General features: G+C 41.0%; 1 protein-coding gene and 1 non-coding gene across 2 annotated transcripts in view; one reads left to right on the plus strand and one right to left on the minus strand.

Moving 5' to 3' along the window:
• Window positions 1-10,323: 10,323 nt before the first annotated feature.
• LOC114244363 (cytoplasmic aconitate hydratase) overlaps window positions 10,324-25,384 on the minus strand; it is a 57,518-nt gene continuing 42,457 nt past the window's right edge. Inside the window, exons 12-22 of the mRNA XM_028176145.2 lie at window positions 19,043-19,205; window positions 18,191-18,291; window positions 17,503-17,622; window positions 16,613-16,769; window positions 15,326-15,432; window positions 13,598-13,726; window positions 12,491-12,627; window positions 11,497-11,670; window positions 11,321-11,417; window positions 11,063-11,248; window positions 10,324-10,500 (exon numbers count right to left, since the gene is read on the minus strand). Coding sequence (XP_028031946.2) covers window positions 10,390-10,500; window positions 11,063-11,248; window positions 11,321-11,417; window positions 11,497-11,670; window positions 12,491-12,627; window positions 13,598-13,726; window positions 15,326-15,432; window positions 16,613-16,769; window positions 17,503-17,622; window positions 18,191-18,291; window positions 19,043-19,205 — 1,482 coding nt within the window. The 3' untranslated portion in view covers window positions 10,324-10,389. The remainder of the gene's footprint in view (window positions 10,501-11,062; window positions 11,249-11,320; window positions 11,418-11,496; window positions 11,671-12,490; window positions 12,628-13,597; window positions 13,727-15,325; window positions 15,433-16,612; window positions 16,770-17,502; window positions 17,623-18,190; window positions 18,292-19,042; window positions 19,206-25,384) is intronic.
• Window positions 20,141-20,224, plus strand: TRNAL-UAA (transfer RNA leucine (anticodon UAA)). Its single transcript has one exon. It is a non-coding gene; the product is annotated as a tRNA-Leu (tRNA).

Genomic DNA, 25,384 nt, shown 5'->3' on the forward strand with positions numbered 1-25,384 from the left:
CCCACTGAGAAAATCCAGCGAGAAGCTCATTGGGCTGTCTATGGGTTATGTTAATAATGATAAATAGCTGGGAACAAATCACGCATCTGACTCCAATTCAGGATTCCCTGTGTTACGGACGTACATACTTATGTACGTTTTTAGGCTATGGATTTGATATAAATAAATATGACGTATTTAAAGTTTGTAATATTCTTACCCTCAAGGGTGTAAAATAACAATAGGAAATAGGGGATCAATGTTTCTATGGAAATATGTAAGGTTTACGAGAGTGTTTGATAAGTTTCTAGATGTAACGATGGTAGGAAAGATCTTATTCTGAGTGGGTGTTATTGCTCGGTAGACCATATAAACATAAATATATTTATATGAATTTGTGTATATGGAAGCTTATCTTTTTTCTTTTATTGCTTAGATAGGTGGACGAGCTCACAGCAATTGATGTTGAGTGGTTACCAGAGCCCATAGACATCTACAACGTAAATACCGCCATCCATTTTGAGATATGAGTTCTAAGGTCTCAGTATAGTTACAACGGCTGCCCCGCCCTTCAAACCGAAACGCATCTTGAAAATGATCTTAAGCGATATTCAGGCATCTGTCAAATATATTGTGTTTGTATGATATAATTATATAGACTAGTGGTCCCGCAGTAGTCGAAGTTCGACTATAATTCATTGAAATTATAAGTTTGATCATTATTATGGTTCTATTATCAAAGACCTCTATAATCACAGATTTCGAAAGACTACACTATAGAGAAATAATATTAAAGATAAACAATATTAATCTATTCTCAATTTGACCACAGACTCCACCAGTAAACTCTTCATTCGAAGGGAACGGTGAGTGGCTGCGTGGCTGCGATAGGACGTGTGACACTTACTTGGTAGCCGCAGGCCTCGCCGTGCTCACTAAGCGGCGTGAGCATATCCTTGATTTCTGGAGTCATACACCAGGACCCAATCAGGAAATAATTGATTAGCAGACACAGAACCAGTTCCTCGTGAGAAAACGTACAGGACATTATCAATATCTTTAAAATGACCATCGATTTGTGGGAATTTCTTTTACTTTTCAATGTCCCTTCATGTTAAGTCTGAATGCAATTCTTACAAAATACAATATGGTTCTTGTATTAACATTTTATTGAATAAACACAGAGTGTTTATAAAAACATTAATGTTTCGAATTTATAATCGTTCATGTGAATTTATAAACACAATGTGAGTGTTGGATGATGCTCGGTGTTACTGTAAATATTCGCACGCATCGGAAGAATAATGTTAATATTATGTATGGAAACTAAGAGTATTTTTACTGGTGGTAGGACGACTTGTCAGTCGGCACGGTTAGGTACCACCACCCTGCTTATTTCTGCCGTGAAACAGTCCGGTTTGAACAGTGGGGTAGCCGTTGTAACTATACTGAGATCTTAAAACTCAATCTCTAGGTGAGTGGCGGTATTTACGTTGTAGATGTCTATGGGCTCCGGTAACCACTTAACACCAAGTGGGCTGTGAGCTCGTCTACCCATCTAAGCAATAAAAAAAAGGTAGGAAAAAGAAATCGTAGCATAGCATAGCATCTCGTTAGGAACACGTCCTTACAGATCTATCCAATCCATTAACTCTTTTATTAGACGTCTGCAACTCTCTAGGGAGCAGGCTTGAGAATCTTTGTAGCCGTGCTGACTAATCCATATATCAGCCCGTTGAGTTTCTCGTCGGATCTTCTCAGTGGGTCGCGTTTCCGATCCGGTGGTAGATTCTGCGAAGCACTGCTCTTGCTAGGGCTATTGTTAGCAAATCTTCTCAGACCGAGCCCGAAAACTCACCTATTAGTCTCAGGGTAGCTGAAATAGCGCCTTAAACCACCAGCAAATAGGTAAATTGCCCAATGTGTATCTCGCCGGATCTTCTCAGTGGGTCGCGTTCCGGATCCGGTGGTAGATTGCTAGGGCCAGCGTTAACAACACTCCGGTTAGAGCCCCGTGAGCTCACCTACACGTTAGGGTGAAGCTGAAATAGCTTCTCAAGGCTATCAGCATAGGTATGGAAAAAAAGGTAAATTTTCTAAAAATCATAGTAATTTCAATGTATGGAATTCCGTTTTGTTCTTAGTGTTGGTCCATAAAAATACAGTCGTAAAGGTTTTGACGACATTTTTCTACGATAGTCTTTTTGTTGGGTTCATAGGCCAACGGTGGGCCCGCTTAACCGTAAATGGTCACCGTCGCTCGCGAACAAGCAACGCTGGAAGCGAAACCATGTCACCGCTAGCATTTCATTAAGAAAATAATCATAGTGTTGGGATTGAAATAAAACCAAATATTACCAAAAATTATATTTATGTATATATATTTTTTTTTTTTTATTAACCAACCCCTTATAATAGTAACATATAAAATGACATTTTTATAAACAGACAGGCATACGTGCAATTCAGTTTCATAAATTTGAAACTGCATAAAATTCACAACAACCTATTGATAAATGAGACCGTCACCGCAAAACTGGCCTAAGCTTACTATAGTCATTATGGAGCAATGAGGTTTAAGGTTTTTTGAATTTGAATTTGAGTAGGTGAAAAGGTAGGTAGGCGCAAAAATAATGTTTACAAAGCCATCTGTTGTCTATGGGTGAAACTATGGATAGGCCGGTTTTGTATCAATATTTATTGAAGTGAAAACTTCTTTAGAATCGTTGTGATTTCAAACCGGATGCAACGGAAAAAACGACAGGTAAGAGACACAAATACAAAAATGTGTAGGATGAAGCCAGCAAAGAATGAGACAGAAATATACATACTATTTAATACAGCGCCATCTGTGAGATTTTTTAATACTAACGTGTGTATGAAAGCTCTTGTAGTGAATTTTAATTTAGGATTATACGTGAAATTAAAATATCAATTCACAGAGGGCGCTACCTTACAATTATTTACTAATAACAAAATTTTACATATACTTAAGACGTTTAGGATAATTGTATTTTAATTTTGGAAGGTTTCACTTCTACAACGTGTGAATTGCACATATTTTGTTTTTTATATTTTAAATACATTGCAATATACATATAATAAGCATGATTATGAGGGTAGGTTAGGCCACTTTTGCGCTGACGGCCTCGAATGAAGTATTTAAATACATTTAAAACCCTTTAACCCTACTGTTGAAAATAAACCTACCCTTAATTCGACAACAAATACATTTGTTCAGATATAATTCACTTTAATATTGAGCCAGCAATGTGAAGCGAACCGTTTTTGTAACGCAAGAAACTGCGAGTTCGTTGACCTCGTGCGTCAGCTGTGTGCTTAGTAGCTAGCGTAAAAGTCAACTCAAATTTGTATGGAGTAGGAACAGCGCCTCTAGCGGCAAACGTTCCAACTCCATACAAATTCGAGTTAACTTTTACGCTATCGAGAACGTTAAAAAACTCGCACTAAGCATACTGATTACATTTTGTTCCCTTTCAGAAATCGTCACGGCATATGCCAGAAAAATGATAGATATGAATCATTTTTTTTATTGCTTAGATGGGTGGATATTACTTAGCCCACCTGGTTTTAAGTGGTAAGCGGAGTCCACGGACATCTACAACGTAAATGCCGCCAACTAGCCGACACCCGACCGACAGATGGCGTTGTTATACAAAAATCAACTGGCCAGTTAACTTTACATTACTCTGTGGCACATCATAAAGTTTATGAAAAATATATGTCGGAGACGGTCATTAGTTTGTTAGCTAAACGAAACGCAGCACGATTCCCGAGAGACGGCACACAGTGGGTCGATACTATGATTTTAGTGACTTAGGGACCAACTTTGTTTTTTAAGATTTTTCTTTACGTAGATAGATAGAGCTCGTTAATCTCAATAATAATTGTTTTGGGCAAAAATTACAAAAACTTTATAGTTTGGTCAGAAAAATGTGTTTTGTGATTTTTTTGTATGGAGCGGGTCACATTAAATTAAATTCCTGCTAAGTACCGTGAGGTCCCGCTTTGAAACTTTATTTTTCTTACACCTTGTCTAGTCTACTATCATTTGATGCTATGAACATGTGCATAAAGTTGCAACTCTGCCAAATAAATGGATCGAAAAAAATTAATAAATACATAGAATGAAAACCTTTATTTTTATTTTCGTAAGTGCTTTTAAGTTAAATTTGATATGGATTAGTAAGTAAAAGCACGCAACAATACCCATAATTACATAATACCTAACAAAAATACATTTAGCAGGTCTCTAATTAATCAATCTCTGTAATTATCAGGATAGTTAACATTAGTTACTGAGGATAATTAGTTAAGCAGCCATTACTGGGTAGTAGAAAATATAGTAAACATTTATGTCTCTCTGGAAGTATAAAGTGACCATATTTATTATATACTAACTAGTGTTCGTTTACTACTAACATCTTGTGATTGTCGTCGTGATCTTCTTTTTTCCGTTATAATGGATAATTTTATTAACAATTTAGGATTATTTATGATTTTAAGAGAGCAACTACAGTCGCTGTCTGATAATAAAAAACTTTCAATTCCTACAAAATCAAATGAACGTGACCGAAGAGAAAAGTGTTGAGCCCCAAAAATTCTGTACGCACTTTTGTTCAAATATAAGTGCAATATGGAAACGAAGTAGTCGCATGTTAGCACAGTTTATAAGAAAAAAAAGTGATTGGTTCGAATGTGCAATAAACTGGCCCGAAGGCATGATACCTAAAGATATCAACACTGTACAGGAAAGGCTCGAGATTTCTAATACTGAAGATGTTGAAAATGGTCCACGCTCTAATGTACTACAGAAGCCTCGACATCTACTTTTACACCTCGAAAACCTTTTGAAGAATTGGGATCCAGGCAAAAACGAAGACGCATTGAACAAACTTACCAATCGCTTTCGTTATCCCCGGATGAAATGAAAGCTACTACAGTTGCTAGTTTGAGAAACACTGGAAATGAAGATGTAGGAGAAATAATGAACCATTTGTCAAATCACCCCGAAGATCTAGAAAAAGTTAAGGAGTGTTTAAGTACAAGTAAAGTGAAAAGTAGTATATATTCTCCCGATAAGGCACTATTAGTTTCACTTAAATTAAGTGGCAGTATATAAATCTAAGAGAAGCAGCAAGTGAAAATGGGTCCGATTTATACCCTTCTTAATATAAAATTAAGCAAGAAAAGACCAAATGTTATCCAGGGAAAGACGAGGTAATTATTAATGAAGAAGGAGCTGCTAATATAATGCAAGCATTACTAAACTTGGCGGTATATAGGCTTTTAAATGTGATTACTTCGGATTTGGACTCGGCAAGAGAGCTACTGCTTATAAGCAAATAGGCTTTGTTAGAACCCCAGGTCAAAGTAATTATAAACAAAAGACTGAAACAGAGTTTGATGATTCATCTATTTTCTTGGCCAGTCTAGTTCCTATAAGGCTTCAGAAATTTGATGGAACAATTGTTTAGAAAAACGACCTACCCTCATCAACTTTTTGTTGCCGTCCAATAATGTTTAAATTTATATTTCTTTTATATGCAGTCATTCTTTTATTTTTATTCTATGCAGTCAACAGTGGCAATTATAAAAGCTAGCATAACGGAAGAAATAGAAAGACTTCGGCCATCAAAAATCAAACAAGTTGAAGTTAAGCATCAATTGCACATGACGATGATAGACGGCAAAATAACCTCATATTTGTCAGAAACATTTTCTGCTGTCTGTGATATTTGCAAAGCAAAACCGTCAGACTTTTTTGGAGTCACTTGCTTATCAAAGAAAAAATCATGAAGAAATATTCCAGTATGGAATGCCATCTTTACATGCCTGGATAAGACGCATGGAGTGCTTATTTCATATCGGTAAATATAATTTTATTACTTCACAATTTTTTCATCCTATGTAGTTTCCTGTGAGATTATTTTTTAAATGACATTTTTTTGTTTTCGTCTAATCGTTTGGACTTCAAGAAATGGAGTTGCAAGGGGCGATGACTAAGAAAAAATATCAATCAGAAAGATATATACCTTAAGCGTTTAAAAAGGAATACGGTTTACTTATAGATGTTGTCAAGCAAGAAGTAGGAACAACCAATGTGGCAATACTGCCAGAAGATATTTCAGGGATGCAAAAGGAACAGCCCGCATAACAGGAATACGTAAAGATTTAATAGAGAGGTTTCACGTGATTCTTCAGACTGTTGCATCTGGAGAGCGCGTGGACCTTTCCAATTTTTCCGAGTTTTGTAGATATACTGCAGAATTGTATATTAATTTATATCCCTGGTATTATATGCCATCCAGTATCCATAAATTGTTGGCACATGGCAGTGATATACAATAATAAAAAGCTTTGCCTTTCGTGCCATTCCTATAGGTAAACTGTTGGAAAAGGCAGCGGAAGCTCGCAATAAAGATTTTCGGAAATATACAGAGAGTTGTTCTTTTAGAAAGATAAGTAGAATGTCGACTAATGAGGATATTTTACAAAATCTTCTTTTGTCTTCTGATCTAAAGATCGAATGGTGAAACAAAATATATAATACTTAGAGATATTGATTAATTAGAGACCTACTAAATGTATTTTTGTTAGGTATTATGTAATTATGGGTATTGTTGCGTGCTTTTACTTACTAATCCATATCAAATTTAACTTAAAAGCACTTACGAAAATAAAAATAAAGGTTTTTATTCTATGTATTTATTCATTTTTTTCGATCCATTTATTTGGCAGAGTTGCAACTTTATGCACATGTTCATAGCATCAAATGATAGTAGACTAGACAAGGTGTAAGAAAAATAAAGTTTCAAAGCGGGACCTCACGGTACTTAGCAGGAATTTAATTTAATGTGACCCGCTCCATACAAAAAAATCACAAAACACATTTTTCTGACCAAACTATAAAGTTTTTGTAATTTTTGCCCAAAACAATTATTATTGAGATTAACAAGCTCTATCTATCTACGTAAAAAAATTTGTTAAAAAACAAAGTTGGTCCCTAAGTCACTCAAATCATAGTATCGAACCACTGTGCGGCACCACGATTGGAGTATCGTCGGAACTCTGCTAACTTTGTGCTACGACAGAGCCTAGCCGATGGAGGCGCGTAGACGCCATCACACTTACCAACCAGCATTCTTGGAGAGCGACGCCTCCGTCCTAAGAACTGTCATTCGTTATCGTTTGCTAACGTCAAGAGAAGATTTCTAAATTGTTCTAAGATAAGAAACGTAATTGGTGCACTCAATATTTCTCTTAGCTCGATCACCCTATTCGCCCCTACGATGTCTGACGATGATGTTAATAATGTGGTTTCTCTGACTTATAAATAAGGTTAATTGAAATAACTTTTGCAACAAAATAAAATGGAATATATAAACTGTATAAAAATTAGTGTATATGCACGCTTAGTTAAGTTTATTGTGGCCTCATACTTATGCGTGTAACAATAATTCGGGGTCAACGACCTCACTCGCGCCGCGCGTGTTACATTGCGCTTTCTGTTCGACGCGCACAAAGTATGATCTTGGTTCATTATCCCCGGGTCTCCCAGTTCCGGGATCCGTTCTACATACAATGCCCAGCTTCAGTGTCTGGATCTAACCATTCAACTATTGACGGCTCTGGTGCGGATCAACTAGTGACGTCACTAGTGCGTTAGCGAATCGATTTCAACAAAAGAACTATCGATTTTATTATTTGTAAAGTAATTTTTTATCGATTTAATATTTTGGTATTAAAAATCCTTCTAATATAGACTATTATTTTTTATAAACATTTTCGTTTAAGCTACTAGATTTAATTTTAAAAAACCATTGGATTTATATTATTGTTGACAGCTTTCATAATAATAAGCAATAAAATTTATATATAAAAAATATGTACATATATTTGAAATATACATCTTTTTAAGTATAAATAAATAAATAAATAAATAAAATTTTAATAAATATAGTATTTAGTAAGCAACACTATTAGTGTTAGGTACTATTTAAATATGCTATCTTGCATAATATTTTTAAGGCGACCCACGTGAGTTGATACATTTGTATAATATTATATATGTACATAACATAATTATGTACATATGTAAAGAAAAACCTTTTTTATGTAATTTTTATATAAAACATTTTTAGTTTTAAAAAAAAAATATATAAATTTACTTCTTAAAAAAAAGGATTTTTCATAAATAGAACCCTTTGTCATTAAGAAAAAAGGAGAGGTTCAGTATTATTTAATTCAAGAATACTGTGTAAAATAATTTGTCGAAAATAAAGGCTTTAAATGTTGTTATCTTAATATTTACAGTACAGAAAAAGCAGTTAAGTATTTTATTATTGTTCAATCATTTTTAGAACATTCCATATCATTATATATTGTTACGCCGATAAGAGTAACGCCGCCATCTATCGCCGAATAGCAGAAACGAATATCAAAGGAACTAGTAGCATCTAGAACGCTCGATAAGTACAACGCCATCTATTGTCAGATAGCGGAAACACACGACTCGACTTGTGAGGAATGTTCTCGATAATTCTGGGGATGTCGTATCGACTGTAAAAGCATTGCAGAGATGACACGAAGGCAGTTAGTAATTGCTTCTAATCGAAGCGAAACGGAAGATGGAATTAAGAATTTTAATGTTCTAAGTGTTAATACAGTTTTAATTTATACTTCGGTAGAATTTTTATTTATTCCGAACCCCAGCGCGTAATAATATTTTTACAATTAACTTTGTTACTTATTATTGTTTACTTTACTTCGACTGAGGTTCCATTACAGTCCTAACGCGACGTAGGAACGCGTATGAAGTACATTGTTTTGAGGGTAGTTTATTAGCAGTATTAAGAGTCACGGGCTCGCTTATACGAAGACTTGAGTGGATGAAGGGGATATGATACAATTTGTCAATTTCGAGAAGACTTTTTGGCGGGAACCCGAGGTGTGAAGCTGTGTGATTTGTTTTATTTTGTCTATTTAGTGTTTCTTCAGGTTTAAATGTGTATTAACCGTTATTTATTAACTGTTTAATATCTGTGAAAGTGCACAAATGTGGGAAAATAAAACAAAGTCGCTGGACGTAACTTCTCGGGATCCTACAAAAAGTCCACTGAAAAAAACTTCAGTAAATGACCACCATTTTACTGAGATTATTTTTCATCCCATATCATCTCTCATTTTATTTAATTTCATCCCAGTTGATTAATGTCTCAAATTCTTCATTTCATTTCATTTCACTCCATATTATCATTTTTTATTAAAATAAGAATATAAATTAAAATAGACATGACCTAAAGGTCAATTAACAGGACATAACATCCCTTAAAAAAAGTCCCAGCGCGCTTATACGAAGACATGAGTGGATGAAGGGGATATGATACAATTTGTTGATTCAGAGAAAACGGATAACAAACTTTTGTTACCGTAGATTGGGGGAAATCGGGACCCTTTTCAAATCCAACACAAATTTTCAATGGTTTTTCTTAAGGTAATTAATACAGGTAATTAATAAGGTAATAATAAAATTGAGATTAAAATGTTTCCGGATGCTCAAATTTTTATATACGATGCGTTATTATACATAGTTAATTACAAATATACACAAAACTGAAAAATACTAGTTTCACCCGATTCACCTTGGCTTTGGGGTGAATCAGGTTACGTATGGGGACATTAGCGTTTTTCGATAGGGCTGGCACTATTTGGTTGTTAGGTAGGTACCTAACTTTAATTAACTTTTTAATATCTTTAATGAATTACAAAATATTGATGATTACATTAAACTATTTAATATTCTTAAACACTAAATAAATAAGAGTCATTTTCGGTTCAACAAAATTAAATTTAACAACTCAACAAAAGTATTGTGACATCCCTGATTTGTCCCTATTCTAACTCTAGTCTCTATTCCCCCAATCTACTGTACTTTATCTTCGTATCTTTGTAGCTTTCAAACTTGGATTTTTAAGGTCTAATATGGTTTATAGCCAATTATCAATGTAAAAAACCCAAAAATCTTAACACTAAACATACCATAACGGGTCAAATGATCCATTTTGAACTTTTTTTATTAAAAATGCACGTATCATCTTATTGCTTTTGCACACTTGACTTCACGACTTTTTCTAACCAATTAATCAACAGTTATCATACTTTTTTTTGTTATTTTGTTTTGCTTATTTTGAGTAATACTTGTCGTATAGGTACTGTTATCTACCCGCTGTGGTACCTAACCAGTAAGTGTTGGTATGATTAGTGTTAAAAACGGTACTTAGCCCCTTCATCCGCTCATGTCTTCATGTTACAAGCGGCATGACCGGTCTGGTGGAGTGCGGAGTCGTCGCTGAGCTTCGGTCGCGGTGGAGGCTGCGCCGGATGGAGTCAGAGCATCTTCCGCACCATGTAGTTCAAGATTCCGCCGTTCTTAAAGTAGGTCAGGTCGACTTCCGTGTCGAACCGTACGACCACCTGGAACGAGGTGCCGTTGTCCACCTGCGGACAGACACACGTCACCCTCCGACCCCTTATAGACTAGTCCGAGGATATCAATAGTCACATGTGGACAGGAGGAAAATACGACACTCAGGAAGATGCGGTACTGGAGAACTTTTTTATTTATTGCCTTGATAAGTGGATGAGCTCACGGTCCACCCGGTGTTAAGTGGTTATCGGAGCCCATAGACACCTATAACGCAAATGCTATGCGGTTACTGGAGCCCACAGACATGGGCAGCTATGGGTTCTAAGGTCTCAGTAAAGTTACAACGGCTGCCTTCCTGCCCACCCTTCAAACCGAAACGCATTACTGCTTCACGGCAGAAATAGGCAGGGCGGTGGTACCTACCCGCGCAGACTCACAAGAGGTCCTACCAAAAGTAAAACTCGTCCACTTTGACTAAAATACATGAATCCTACAGAATATTCTGGAGACAGTTTTTCGAGCCACTGTTTCGAGCAGCAGCCCCCCCACCCCACTGAAGCATACAGCTGCTCCCGCTGTTGTGGACCCAGAACGCTCCACGGCCCTGCGAAGTTAAAGCATCTATCACGGTACCTGTACGGTCGCGGTCTGGCCGGGCGCCAGCGCGGGCGGCAGGATGATGTCGTAGCGCTCCGCCCCCGTCAGGCCGAGCGTGGCCGCGCTCTCCCCGGGCAGGAACTGTAGCGGGAGGAGACCCATCCCGACCAGGTTCGAGCGATGAATCCGCTCGAACGACTCCGCTATCACCGCCTTTATGCCCTGAGGAGTTGGAGGTGAGATAGTACGAGCGGTTCGGGCGGTGTGCGGCTGCGGGGACAGCGCCTAACGTACCAGGAGGTAAGGTCCTTTGGCCGCCCAGTCCCGGCTGGACCCGGATCCGTAGTCCTTCCCGACGATGGCAATGAGGGGGACGTTCTCTGACGCGTATCTGAAAGTATTATTTTGTGGGGTCATCATTGTGGTTCATCAGGAGTAGCTCGAGGGCTGGTGCTGGTCACCGCTCTCACCTCTCGGCAGCATCGAAGATGTCCATGACGTCACCGGACGGGTGGTGCGTGGTCTTGGGTCCGGGGGCCGGCGCCATCTTGTTGACGATGCGGATGTTCGCGAACGTGCCCCTGGACATCACCGCGTCGTTCCCGCGCCGAGATCCGTACGAGTTGAACTCCCTGGCTGTCAGCCTGTGTGATTTTTAGTTTGTTTATTGTCACATTCGTTGTGTAAGCTCGTTGCTCGGCGCCAGTGTAGTCCAAGGACATCACTGTATATGATTACATTTTTATAATCACACTATGCTGTTCCTTTATAGTAGAAGTTATTGTAAGTATCATAATATCAGAATTTTCTTCCGTAAAGGCGTATCTGTGTCTATAGGATCGGTGTGTAGACGTCGAAACTTTTTTTTTATTGTTTAGATCGGTGGACGAGCTCACAGCCCACCTGGTGTTAAGTGGTTATTGGATCCCATAGTATGAGGAATGAGGAATGGGCTCCCCTTTCACGGTGTTTCCCGAGCGCTATGACATGTCCTTCTTCAAACGAGGCTTGTGGAGAGTATTAAGCGGTAGGCAGCGGCTTGGCTCTGCCCCTGGCATTGCTGAAGTCCATGGGCGACGGTAACCACTCACCACCAGACGGGCCGTATGCTCGTCTGCCTACAAGGGTATGCGATACAGGGAGGAGAGGTCGTGACCTGCCCCTCTCCTCCCCCTCCCCTCTCTATCTATATCTATACTAATATATAAATCTGCAGTGGTTTTTACGGATATTCCGTTATAACTACTGAACCATGCATCCGACTGACTTGAAACTTGGTATTCATGTAGAAAATACATGTACTTAATGGATAGGCTAATATGAGTATTGGTCTTCCTACACCAGTTGCGGGGGCGTTAATGTTGAGAATGTTTGTGGGGGTGAAAAATAATAATGTTAATTTTACATGGCCAGCGAAGCGGACGAGTACAGCTAGTATGTGTATATTATTATAGTGAGACGTACCCGCGCTGCGCGAGGTATCTCGCTGCGGGCGAGTTCCGCGCGATGGAGCCCGCCGGCGAGATGTGGTCCGTGGTTACCGAGTCGCCCAGCAGCAGCAGGCAGCGGGCGCCCCGCACGCTCGTCGCCGCCGGCAGCTCCTACCACACACCGGCGGGTAGGCTACAGAGACGCACTCGGACTGCGCGAGGCCGTTGCCCCCGCGCCGCCAGCGACATCTGTGGTCGCGGGGCGCAACTCCACAGACCACACTCTTACAACACACGTGTTTGTATCATATATGAAAACAAGCTTTATAATATACTACTGGTCGCAGGACGTGTTGTGAGTCCGCACGGCTAGGTGCCACCACCTCGCCTATTTCTGCCGTGAAGCAGTAATGCGTTTCGGTTTGAAGGGTGGGGCAGCCATTGTACTTTTAAAAGTGAGGCTTTACAACTCGTGTCTCAACGTGGGTGGCGCATTTACGTTGTAGATACGGTAAGCAATAAAAAAATAAAATACTAAATATGAGGTATTTCTTTTCTACTTAAGCTGATTTTTTCCCACTTAACCTGACAAACAGGTGAGTTCACGGGGCTCAAACTTGACGACGTTGCTAATACTGCCCCTAGCAAGAGTCGTGCTTCGCAGAATCTACCACCGGATCGGAAACGCGACCCACTGAGAAGATCCGGCGAGAAACTCAGTGGGCTGTGTCTGTGGGTTAATTTACTCGTCGAGCCCTTCGTCGCAAGCGTTCTGAGTAGAATTATTCTGTTTTACTGAGAACTATGGCGTTCAGTTGCTACCGGACCACAGACCATAGATATCTACAACGTAAACGCCGCCACTCACCTTTGACATATAAGTTCTAAGATCTCAGTATGTTCAACGGCTGCCCCGCCCATCGAACCGAAACGCATTACTGCTTCACGGTAGAAATAGGCAGATTAGTGATACCTACCCGTGCGGACTCATAAGACGTCCTTCCACCAGTAAAAGAGGGTCTTCTTACTGTTGTCGATTTTGTTGAACGGTGACGTCACTGTTCAAAATTCTGGGGTTTATTTGGCTACACGAATCATTCATGAGGCTCCGTGTCCCGATTGACGGGAGCGCGTCCGTTACCTTGGTCATTCCGTCGAAGAATGGGGGCTTCTTGATGTAGGTGGAGTTCGCGTCCCAGCTGTACAGGCGGCCGCGCGGCACGTCCAGCGCCTGCCACGCCGCCGAGCCCTGCTCGATTCGCGCGTACACCTGGACGAGTGAAACGGGTATGAACCTCCAATCCAGAGCCGGGGATCATGGCCTCCCAGATTGGCGCATACGTGTGATGAAAGCAAATGTTTCGCCACACCCTCATTTTGAAAATCATTCATGAAGATGGCCTAAGCACGTATTTAGGAGCTAAACAGGAGTAGAGATGCACCACAAGACTCGCGAGCTGACTCTTTCTGAATAAACAAACGATACATCAGACACAAAGATGACAGAATGGAACGCGGATGATTGCAGGAGCGGGTGAGAGAATGAAAGAGGACTAAAAAAGAGATGGCTGGCTATCGTGGAGCCAGGAGTAGCGACAATGGAAGTCATTAACTTTCGGGTAATCGACATAAGGAAGATATTCCAGCGGATGGATGGGGTGACCTTGCTCGGTAGACCGACAGTCCAAATGTTCTTCGGAACTTGGATATATTGAAAGCTTATCTTGAAAATGACGTTAGCGTGATGCAGGCATCTGCCCATTACCTTTTGTTCTGTGATAGCCACCCCCACAGCCTTAATAGTATACATATACAGGGTTACAAAACTACCCGTAAAGCCTAAATGAGGTTAAATGAGGCCTTATAACGAGTCCATACACAATATTTAAGAACCGTAGTAACGCCGTATCACATATAAAAAATAAAAAAAATATTTTCACTGATGTGCAAACCCTATTTCAGTAAAATTAAAGAATAAAGTACGCAGAATGTACCTACATATCTATTTAATTCGCGGTCCGACAAAAAATTTTGACAAGTACGACAAATATTTGAGTATAATGATTTTGTATTGAGGTAGCAAACATTTATGAATGACAAAATAGAAAAATTATTAAAGTAGACAATTATTAGGTAAAATAGATACGTATGGCTTTCTGTTAAATAGTCTGGTTCCCTGACATGACAGCTCACTAGGGTTGATAAAATTATTGTCTTCGATAATTACTTATATTTTTAGGGAGTATTTTGTGACACATTGTATAATATTAAATGCGATTTGGGACTACAAGAACCGCACCAGGGTGTGTCCAGCAGACGACAAACTCAAGCTCCACCTATACCCTAGAGACGTACATGAAAATGACAAAGATTTCTTTTTTTTTTAGAAATTTTATGACCTGGTAACTAAGACCTTTAAGTTATGTTTTATTTTAACATACTCTAATTTTTATGAAAAATGACAATATGGAGTGAAAGGAAATGAAATGAAGATGATTAATTTGAGACATTAATCAACTGGAATGAAATTAAATGAAATGAGATGAGATGATATTCGATGAAATATAATTTCAGTAAAATGATGGTCATTTACTGACTTTTTCAGTGGATTTTTTGGAGGATCCCGAGAAGTTACGTCCAGTGGCTTTGTTTAATTTTCCCACATTTGTGCACTTTCACAGATACTAAACAGTTAATAAACCACCGTTATTACACATTTGAACCTGAAGAAACACTAAATAGACAAAATAAACCAAATCACACAACTTCAATCCTCGCGTTCCCGCCAAAAAGTCCCGAAATGACAAACTACCCACAAATTCATTTATGAGTTCGGAAGCTCCAGCTGTGAAACTGGTCAACGGCCTACCTCCTTAAACATCCCGGGGATGACGAACTGGTTCTCGACGCGCTGTATCTCCGCCCGGGTGGGCCAGATGTCGCGCAGGTACACCGCCGAGCCGTCGGGGCGCTTCCCTGTTTTAGGAGAGGGAATTTAATTTAAACCAATTAATGCCTGCCTCCCACTCTTCGTATAGTTTTGAGGTCGTCGTGACCCAAAGGATAACACGTCCGGTGAATTCGTGTTGAGCGATGCACCGGTGTTCAAATTCCGCAGGCGGGTACCAACTTTTCTAATGAAATACGTACTCAACAAATGTTCACGATTGACTTCCACGCTGAAGGAATAACATAGTGTAATAAAAATAAAATCCGCAAAATTATAATTTTAATTACTGGTGATAGGACCTCTTGTGAGTCCGTACGGGAAGGTACCACCACCCTGTCTATTTTTACTGTGAAGCAGTAATGCGTTTCGGTTTGAAGGGGCAGCCGTTGTAACTATACTGAAACCTTAAGAGCTTATGTCTCAAGGTGGGTGGCGGCATTTACGTTGTAGATGTCTATGGGCTCCAGTAACCACTTAACAACAGGTTTTTTTTTTATTGCTTAGATGGTAGGACGAGCTCACAGCCCACCTGATGTTAAGTGGTTACTGGAGCCCATAGACATCTACAATGTAAATACCGCCACTCACCTAGAGATATAAGTTCTAAGATCTCAGTATAGTTACGACGGCTACCCCACCCTTCGAACCGAAACGCATTGCTGCTTCGCGGCGGAAATAGGCGGAGTGGTGGTACCCACCCGTGCGGACTCACAAGAGGTCCTACCACCAGTGATTACGCAAATTATAATTTTGCGGGTTTGATTTTTATTACACGTTATGTCATTCCTTCACCGTGGAAGTCAATCGTGAACATTTGTTGAGTACGTATTTAATTAGAAAAATTGGTACCCGCCTGCGGGATTCGAACACCGGTGCATCGCTACATACGAATGCACCGGACGTCTTATCTTTTAGGCCACGACGACTTAGGTGGGTCGTTTACCCATATAAGCAATAAAAATATACAGGGAACGGTGGATCAAGATTATCATCAGCCTCTGCTGCTGGACATAGGTTTACACTGAAGTCACCATCGTCGCTGCATCTCTAAGTCTACTCAGCGTCTTCAGGTGCGGTTGCGAATAGCCATTCTAGACCATTAGCTTAGGTAGGAAAAAAATCCCAGCAGAAGTAGGCATGATGGCCCATCACTAATACCCTTGCTTCGATTTTCGGTCCATGCCGTGAGCTATTGCCCGCTCTCACCCAATGGTTCGGTTTCGAAGTCGACGTCCACGGTCCCGGCCAGCGCGTAGGCTATGACGAGCAGCGGAGACGCCAGGTAGTTGGCTCTGGTGTTCGGGTGGATGCGGCCCTCGAAGTTTCTGTTCCCGGACAGGATGCCACAGCAGACCAGCTCGTTCTGTTACATGAGAACCTGGTGTTATTGCCTTTGCCTTTTTTTATTTTTCATTGCTTAGATGGTTGGACGAGCTCACAGCCCACCTGGTGTTAAGTGGTTACTGGAGCCCATAGACATCTACAACGTAAATACGCCACCCACCTTGAGATATAAGTTCTAAGTTCTCAGTATAGTTACAACGGCTGCCCCCCTCCAAACTGAAACATTACTACTTCACGGTCGAAATAGGCAGAGTGGTGGTACCTACCCGTGCGGACTCACAAGACGTCCTACCACCAGTAAAAAGAACTCTGCCTTAAGGACTCTCCTCAAGCCTCGTTTGAAAGAGGACATTAGCACCTCGGAGGAAGATCTCGTCCCAGGGCCCAATGGTGGTTGGGGAGGCGTGAAAGGCAATTTCGTTAAAGCGAAATTTCGCTAAATCGGTAGGTACTACCACCCCGCTTATTTCTGCCGTGAAGCAGTAATGCGTTTCGATTCGAAGGGTGGGACAGCTGTAACTATACTGAGACCTTAGAACTTATATCTCAAGGTGAGTGGCGGTATCTACGTTGTAGATATCTATTGGCCAGTAACCACTTAAGACCAGGTGGGCTGTGAGCTCGTCCACCTATCTAAGCAATAAAAAAAAACTCTCAATTGTTTATGCAACGCCAGTCTCACACGAGCAGCGCGGACCTAAAGATCCTTTAGTTCATCTAAGGGTTACACAGAAACCAAATCTATGTTTTACCTTTTCGATGGTGTTCGCGATGTTGTCGTCGATGGGTCCGGAGTTGCCGATGCAGGTCATGCACCCGTAGCCCACCGTGTTGAAGCCGAGCTTCTCCAGGTACGGGACCACGCCAGACTCCTGAAACGAACTGGTCTTTTGACGAAGACGCCTTTTTCGACTTTCCCTAGCTATACTGATAGCCTTGAGGCTATTTTTTGTTTTATTGCCTTAGCAGGCAGAGGACCATACGGCCCTACACGATGGTAAGTAGTTACCGTCGCTCATGGACGTCCGCAATGCCAATTTTACAGCTTCACCCTCCCGTGTAAGTGAGCTCTCGAGGCTTAAGCCGGGAGTTTTGCTAACTCTGGTCCTAGCAAGAGCAGTGCTTCGCAGAATCTACCACCGGAACGGAAACGCGACCCGCTGAGAAGATCCCGCGAGAAACTCAGTGGGCCAAGCGAATAAAGAGCTTTTACTGTTCTACCTATTTCTGCCGCGAAGATCTCCTGTCCTCCGGTAAGATGGATGGCACAGCCATCAGTGTTTCGAGGTGGGTGCGTGGAACCCCACGCGAACGGGAACGCCCGCATTATCCGATGAACTTACACACACATACAGACATCTCCATCCACGATCTTCACTCTGGCCAATTTCTACGCACCCTCACAAAATAGCAAACCAAATTGGCCCAAAGCGAACTCACCCTTAGATAATACGTGACCACTCCGGAGCCCGGAGACAGCGATGTCTTGATATACGGAAGAACGGATAGTCCATTCTCAACGGCTTTCTTTGCGAGGAGCCCTGCGTTTGAGACGGAAGTGTTAGCTTGGTGCGAACCCATGTAAAGATATGGAGCGAGACAACAGGAGGTATCTGACAGAGGCCTCAATCGCTCTATAGACGATTTCAAAACATTCGGACCGTCGTATCAGCAAGCAATTTAATTCGCTCGGTGGAAGATATTCGCATTGTCGTTTCACCCAGAAGCGCCATAGATCAGGTGCCCCACACTGATGGGTGATTTCGAGGTGAAGGGTGGTTTCCGGTTTGAAGACTGGTAAGTGTGACGTACCATGAATGACAGCTTGTCACGAATTCTGGTGCTCGGATGATGGCCAGTGCGATGGTAGAAAGAAGATGACGGAGCTCTCTCGGTTAACCCTTCAGCATCGAAGGGCTTTTTGTTCGAATAAGCTTTTATCGACGCTTTTAATACATCAGGACTTTGTCGTCGATTCTGAATACAGTGCCCCAACTGAGAAGCATCCGTAAGAATCTCAGGGAATAATCTTCTCCAAATCATATGTTGAAGTCGTCTTGGCCTAAAGGATAAGACGTCCGGTGCATTCCTAACTAGCGATGTAGCGATGTTCGAATCCCGCAGGCGGGTACCAATTTTTCTAATGAAATACTGACTTAACAAATGTTCACGATTGACTTCCACTGTGAAGGAATAACAAAATAAGGAGGAATAAATAAATAAAAACAAGGTGGGGGCACCACCTAAGACCCTCGACTCATCCGAGATTCCTTTAAAAGCTCTTGAACTCACCAGCACCGAGCATCACGCTTGGATTGGACGTATTCGTGCACGAAGTTATGGCCGCTATGATAACAGAGCCGTGGGTGATGGTGTAAGTCTTTCCGTCGCTGTATGTGAAGTCCCCGGAGGCGGACAGCTGAGGTGGACTCAGGCCGTAACCTTTGAAGCCGACCTGGAGGAGAGAAAGACGCGTTTTAGATAAGCAACAACAATATACAATCACTAGCTTTTGCCGGCGACTCCGTCCGCGTGGAATAGTTTTATTTTTATTTTTATTGGGTGGACGAGCTCACAGCCCACCTGGTGTTAAGTGGTTACTGGAGCCCATAGACATCCTCAACGTAAATGCGCCACCCACCTTGAGATATAAGTTCTAGGGTTTCAAGTATAGTTACAACGGCTGCCCACCCTTCAAACCGAAACGCATTACTGCTTCACGGCAGAAATAGGCAGGGCGATGGTACCTACCCGTGCGGACTCGCGTTCCTACCACCAGTAATAAAGCACTTTTAAAAGAGTCGCCGATATGAACTTTAACAATTCTCTGAGCACTTTATGAACTGTTGTCCTTAAAGCGGACTCACATATACCTAAGTACATATCGAAGGTTGAAAAATTTAGTTGGTTTAAGTGACATTTTTGCAACTTCACAGGAGAGCCATTTAAAGCTTAAAATATAACAAAACAATACTTCTTCAACTATTTGAATGGGGTAAATTTAATTGAAGTTCAATTGAAAGATCTATCGGATAAACGTCATGACGGGCTGTAAGCTCGTCCAACTATCGAAGCAATAAATAAATAATGGTATTGAGGCATCATATAGCCGTCGGCGACGATTGTGATGCTCTGCCCATACATAAGTGAACCTTTATTACATGTGCTTTATATTTGGATGCCTTAATGCTCAATGCTATCTCTGCCAGGCAACCTCAGTCAAGGAATTTAGCGTCGAATAATGTTTGTGACTTGAACTAGAAATTTATTGTTTTGATTAGAGTTTATCACGAAAGACAATCGGATAAGCGTCATGCTCATTGAGTGATTCATTTTAATATTGTGCAATAATGTTTGGAAGGATAGAGTGATTCAGCATTGTGTATCAGCGTCAGGTTGGCCGAGTGGTCTAAGGCGCCGGGTTTAAGTTCCGGTTCCCGATAGGGAGCGTGGGTTCGAACCCCACACCTGACAAGCCTTTTTTATTTTTTGGTGAATATCAAATTATAATCCAGACAAAGCAGCAGCGGATATGTGGGCACGAATCATGAGTTATAATGTAATAATAAACAAAATGTATTTAGATGTGTGTTATCTCAGTGATATCTCTCGTATTGTTTCAGAGCAATATAGTCGTATCTCGACCATACATAGGAGTTAAAGTATGAAATTGCCGTTTTATTGTAATAGGTACTTCGAATTGACATAGAACCTACATGGTTTGAGATTTTTGAGTGAATTTTTTTTCATATGGCACCTATGAGGTTCTTCTTTTAAAATATGTGCAACATTCCAATATCGACTTTCAGTTGTTATATGTATTCAGCTTAGACAAGAAAGATGGATACTTCGAAAATTCGAGTAATTTTTGAATAAGAGTTCCGACGCAGAACTAACGCTGCAGAGAAACAGCTCGCAATATCAATGTTGCGTTCGGAGAGGGGACTGCTAATGAACCCACCGCGCGATTTTGGTTTAAACGCTTTCGTGATGGAAATTTTTATTTGAAGAAGTTTTGTAGTCGTCGTGGCCTAAAGGATAAGACGTCCGGTGCATTGGTGTGTAGCGATGCACCGGTGTTCGAATCCCGCAGGCGGGTACCAATTTTTCTAATGAAGTACGTATTCAACAAATGTTCACGATTGACTTCCACGGTGAAGGAATAACATAGTGTAATAAAAATCAAACCCGCAAAATTATAATTTGCGTAATCACTGGTGGTAGGACCTCTTGGGAGTCCGCACGGGTAGGTACCACCGCCCCGCCTATTTCCGCTGTGAAGCAGTAATGCGTTTCGGTTCGAAGGGTGGGGTAGCCGTTGTAACTATACTGAGACCTTAGAACTTATATCTCATGGTGGGTGGCGCATTTACGTTGTATCCGTATTACGTTGTCCATTCATCTAAACAATAAAAAAAAGTAGCATTGAACATTAATTCTAAAAGCGAAATTTACGTTTTTTTTTTAATTTCATCGTTAAACTGGGATTCACTTCACTAGATCATGCGCTCGAGTCAGGGCTTGGACTGAAGGGGTAAGGTTTGCTAACAGCTGCCCTGACGTCTCCGAAGACATATCTTACAGCTACTCCCAGAATCACGACATCAGCTGCAGAGATTTTTTATTGCTGAGATGGGTGGACATGTACAAGGCTTTTCAGGAAGATGACTGAACTTTATATAAGGTAACCGCGCCTATGAGGCACGCGGATCATGTGGGCTTTGGACGGTCCAGAGAAATAAGGAGGGAACTGCGAGCCCAAAGACATTCTTAGGGCCGTACCTCAAACGAACCCCCTTGCACTCTGTCACCCAACGTCCGACCTCAACCCGGGATCAAAACCCGGTTAGAGCGAGGGGAATCCCGCCGCCAACACTACAACCAGACACGAGGAAGTTCACGGCCCTCCTGGAGTTAAGTGATTATTGATTGAGTTAAGTACCAGTTTTCTAGTATAACTGCTACCCCACTCTTAAAACCGAACGCATTACTGCTTCACGACAGAAACAGGCAGGATGGTAACGCCAACCCAAGCTCACATAACGCCTTACATGTCCTTTCATTACTATACTGTACTCTCTTTAACCCCCATACCCCTATATATCTCAAAGAACGTTTCGAGTTCCTAGGTGATACGCATAACTTTTCTCTGAGATCATCGGATAACCTGAGACTGAAAATGCCGGCGCATTCATCATCATTCTTTGACAATTCATTCACCGTGCAGGCGGTTCGATTGTGGAATGCTCTGCCGAACGTAGTGTGAAGTGCTCCAACTTTACTGTTTTAAAAGAATGGTGAAGGAACACTTATCTGCTTAGTGCTGTTTGTTGCATCATTATCATTTATCATTTCCATACTGTTTATTATGTGTGTGTAAGTATATTAGTATGTATTGTATGTAAGTATGTATATTGGTATATATTATATTATGTAAACGGTATATATCTGTTTATTATATGTATATATTTTCTATAATATTGTATTTATTGTCTATGGTACACCGCAACATACCTGCTATATTTTTATATTTTACAGAATTTCTGTAAATTAAACGGTTGTTTGGAAGAGATCGCTTTTAGCGATAAGACCGCCTATTGTACAGATGTGCTTTTTGACTGTTTTCTTTAATGTAAATTGTGTTGGTGTGCAATAAAGTGTATTCTCTCTCTCTCTCTACATCTAGGGCCCTAGTCTCCATATGAACTTGGTACAAGTTGGTGTTGCTTCGAGTGGACAATTAGACAAACATCAGGAAACGATTAACATCACGTACGGCTCAGCGAATGGCATCGCCAGATATCGGATCGCGGGCTTCCGCTGAGTGCGCGGTTTTGTATTGTAAACAATAATCCAAACTCGTGCAAGTCCGTGCGTTTGCTTGTTATATTTTAATCGACCGTTTTAAATTTGAGTAACTTAATTATTTCGCCACCGAAGTACCCTATTTATTTTGCCGAACTGTCTACAGAGAAAACATGTCCGCCATTTTCAGCATAAACAGTATTTTTTATTGAAGATATTTTGTATTTACTTGTTGTATATTCAACTCTGCCATTGCCGGTCCCAAGCCCGGATGAGAAAAGAGGAGGGTTGAGTAGAGCTGGACATTCCTACCGTAAAACGTCAACGCCGAGCACTGGGCGGCGGGAAATAACCCAGCCCCCGGATACAACCAGAGACCCGGAACGGGACCACTTTGACGTAAAGGACTAAATCCCTTCGAAATACTGATGTGGAAGGAGGTGGGAACCCACCACAATTACATCCCAAGAGAGTCATGGACAGAGAAACATTTAAACTGTTTCAAGACCATGACCACGACCCTCAGTAATGAGGAAACCGACGCAAGGAGGAGGAGGAGGTGTTGTATATTAATAAACCATTTTAAATTATATATACGTAGCGATTTCGCCACTGATATACACTGGTTGCAAATGATAGTGGTCAAATTGTCTACGGACCAAATATGTCCGCTATAGTCTGTACAAATAATATAATATATTTATTGAAGATTTTTGTATATTTGCTTGTTGTATTTTAATGAACAATTAAAAATTTCGGTTACTTAATAATCTATAATAATCTTTGGTACTGAAAAGCTCTCGTATCCTGTCATTAATAAAGTTGACTGTCTATGGATTTTAAATGTCTGTTGTGCAGTCTTTAGAAGCTACTCAGTGTCCTGGACGCACATGATGCTTTTTTATTGCAGCCGACCTGGTGTTTATTGGTTACCAGAGCCCATAGACATTCAGAAGGTAAATGCCGCCCTCCACTTTGAAACATGAGTTTACGGTCTCCGTTTTTACAGTACAATGGTTGCCCTGCCCTTCAAGTCGAAACGCATGACTGCTTCAAGTCAAATAGGCAGGGTGGTGGTGCCTACCCGCGCGGACAAGACGTCCTGCCACCAGAAATCAAGTTTCCACTACTCATCCAGAGTAGCTTGTACTTTGCTTTATCACCCCTTCATCAGCTCGTCCTGTATCTATTTGCGACAGAAGCTTTCAAAGTCATTTTCTTCAACTTGAAAACGTTTGATTGACTTGAGAATTCACACACACTTCAGTGACGTGACAATATCTTTTTCCTACCTAATCTGAGAGCCTTGAAAGGCTATATCAGCGTAACCCTAACTTTTGTAGGTGAGCTCACGGGGCTCGAACCTGACGACGATGCTAACACGAACCCTAGCGAGAGCCGTGCTTCGCAGAATCTACCACCGGATCGGAAACGCGACCCACTGAGAAGATCCGGCGAGAAACTCAGTGGGCTGTGTCTGAGAGTTAATGTACTCGTCGAGCCCTTCGTCGTAAGCGACGGGTTCGACGAGAACGGTGACCGGTGCTTGAAGTACCTAGAAGCACCGTTAGTGGATCGGGAGGATCCGAGATGACGCGTATAGTTGTAATTAGCATTGTGTACTTGGCACATTTGTCTTGATTAGTTGAGCGCGCATGGCTCCTTATGTTATAAGCAACAAATTTACTTCTTGTTTTTTATTGTGTATCTTTTATTTTTTAGCTTGTAATGTGTATTGTGTGCCAAATAAATAAGTAAATAAATAAATACATTAATTAATAAATAATCTATATATATAAAAATGAATTGCTGTTCGTTAGTCTCGCTAAAACTCGAGAACGGCTGGACCGATTTGGCTAATTTTGGTGTTGAATTATTTGTGTAAGTCGAGAGCAGGTTTAAAAGGTAGATAAATATGAAAATGCTCAGAAATAAATAAAAATAACAATTTTGTTATTCGTTTGATGTGTCCCCCGTCGGACGGATCCCTTTTGTTTGTTTTAAGTTTAATTTATACAAAAGTTTAGGTCTTTTATCTATCGATTGAGGCACTACGAAGTCTGCCGGGTCAGCTAGTAATAAATAAATAATAATAAGTACTAAAATAAATAAATAAAAACGAAAAAAAAAATGCTTTTTTATCAGAAATCTCCAAACGCTTGAAGGAAGCTACACGTGATGCTAAGACTGGCTGGTACTTTGCACAGAGAGTGAGTCTGGCTGTCCGACGAGATAACGCAGCCAGTATCTTGGGGACTGTGCCTCCTCCAAGCGCATTGGAAGAATTGTTCTACTGTATCAATTGATTTTTTTTTTATTGCTTAGTTGGGTGGACGAGCTCACCTGCTGTTAAGTGGTTACTGGAGCCCATCTATCAATGCGCCACCCTCCTTGAGATAAGTGCTAAGGTCTCAGTATAGTTACAACGGCTGCCCCGTTCAAACCGAAACGCATTACTGCTTCACGGCAGAAATAGGCGGGGTGGTGGTACCTACCCGCGCGGACTTACAAGAGGTCCTACCACCAGTAAACTAACTGCTAACTGGGAACAAAATCATGCATGGTCATTCGTCCTTAATCAAGGATTCCCTGTGTTACGGACACCAGAGGGAGAGGGAGAGAGAGAACATAATTTATTGCACACCAAAACACGATTAACACCAGAAAACCAGAGATTGACAAACATACAGTAAAAGGATCATTTTTTTTATAATACCTAATCTGATGGTCTAGAGAGACCATGTCAGCGTCGCCGGGCTAGTAGGTGAGCTCACGGGGCTCAAACCTGACGACGTTGCTAGCACGAACCCTAGCAAGAGCCGTCCTTTT

Source organism: Bombyx mandarina, chromosome 11 (genome assembly GCF_030267445.1).
Source record: "Bombyx mandarina strain Sakado chromosome 11, ASM3026744v2".
NCBI classification, from domain to species: Eukaryota; Metazoa; Arthropoda; class Insecta; order Lepidoptera; family Bombycidae; genus Bombyx; species Bombyx mandarina.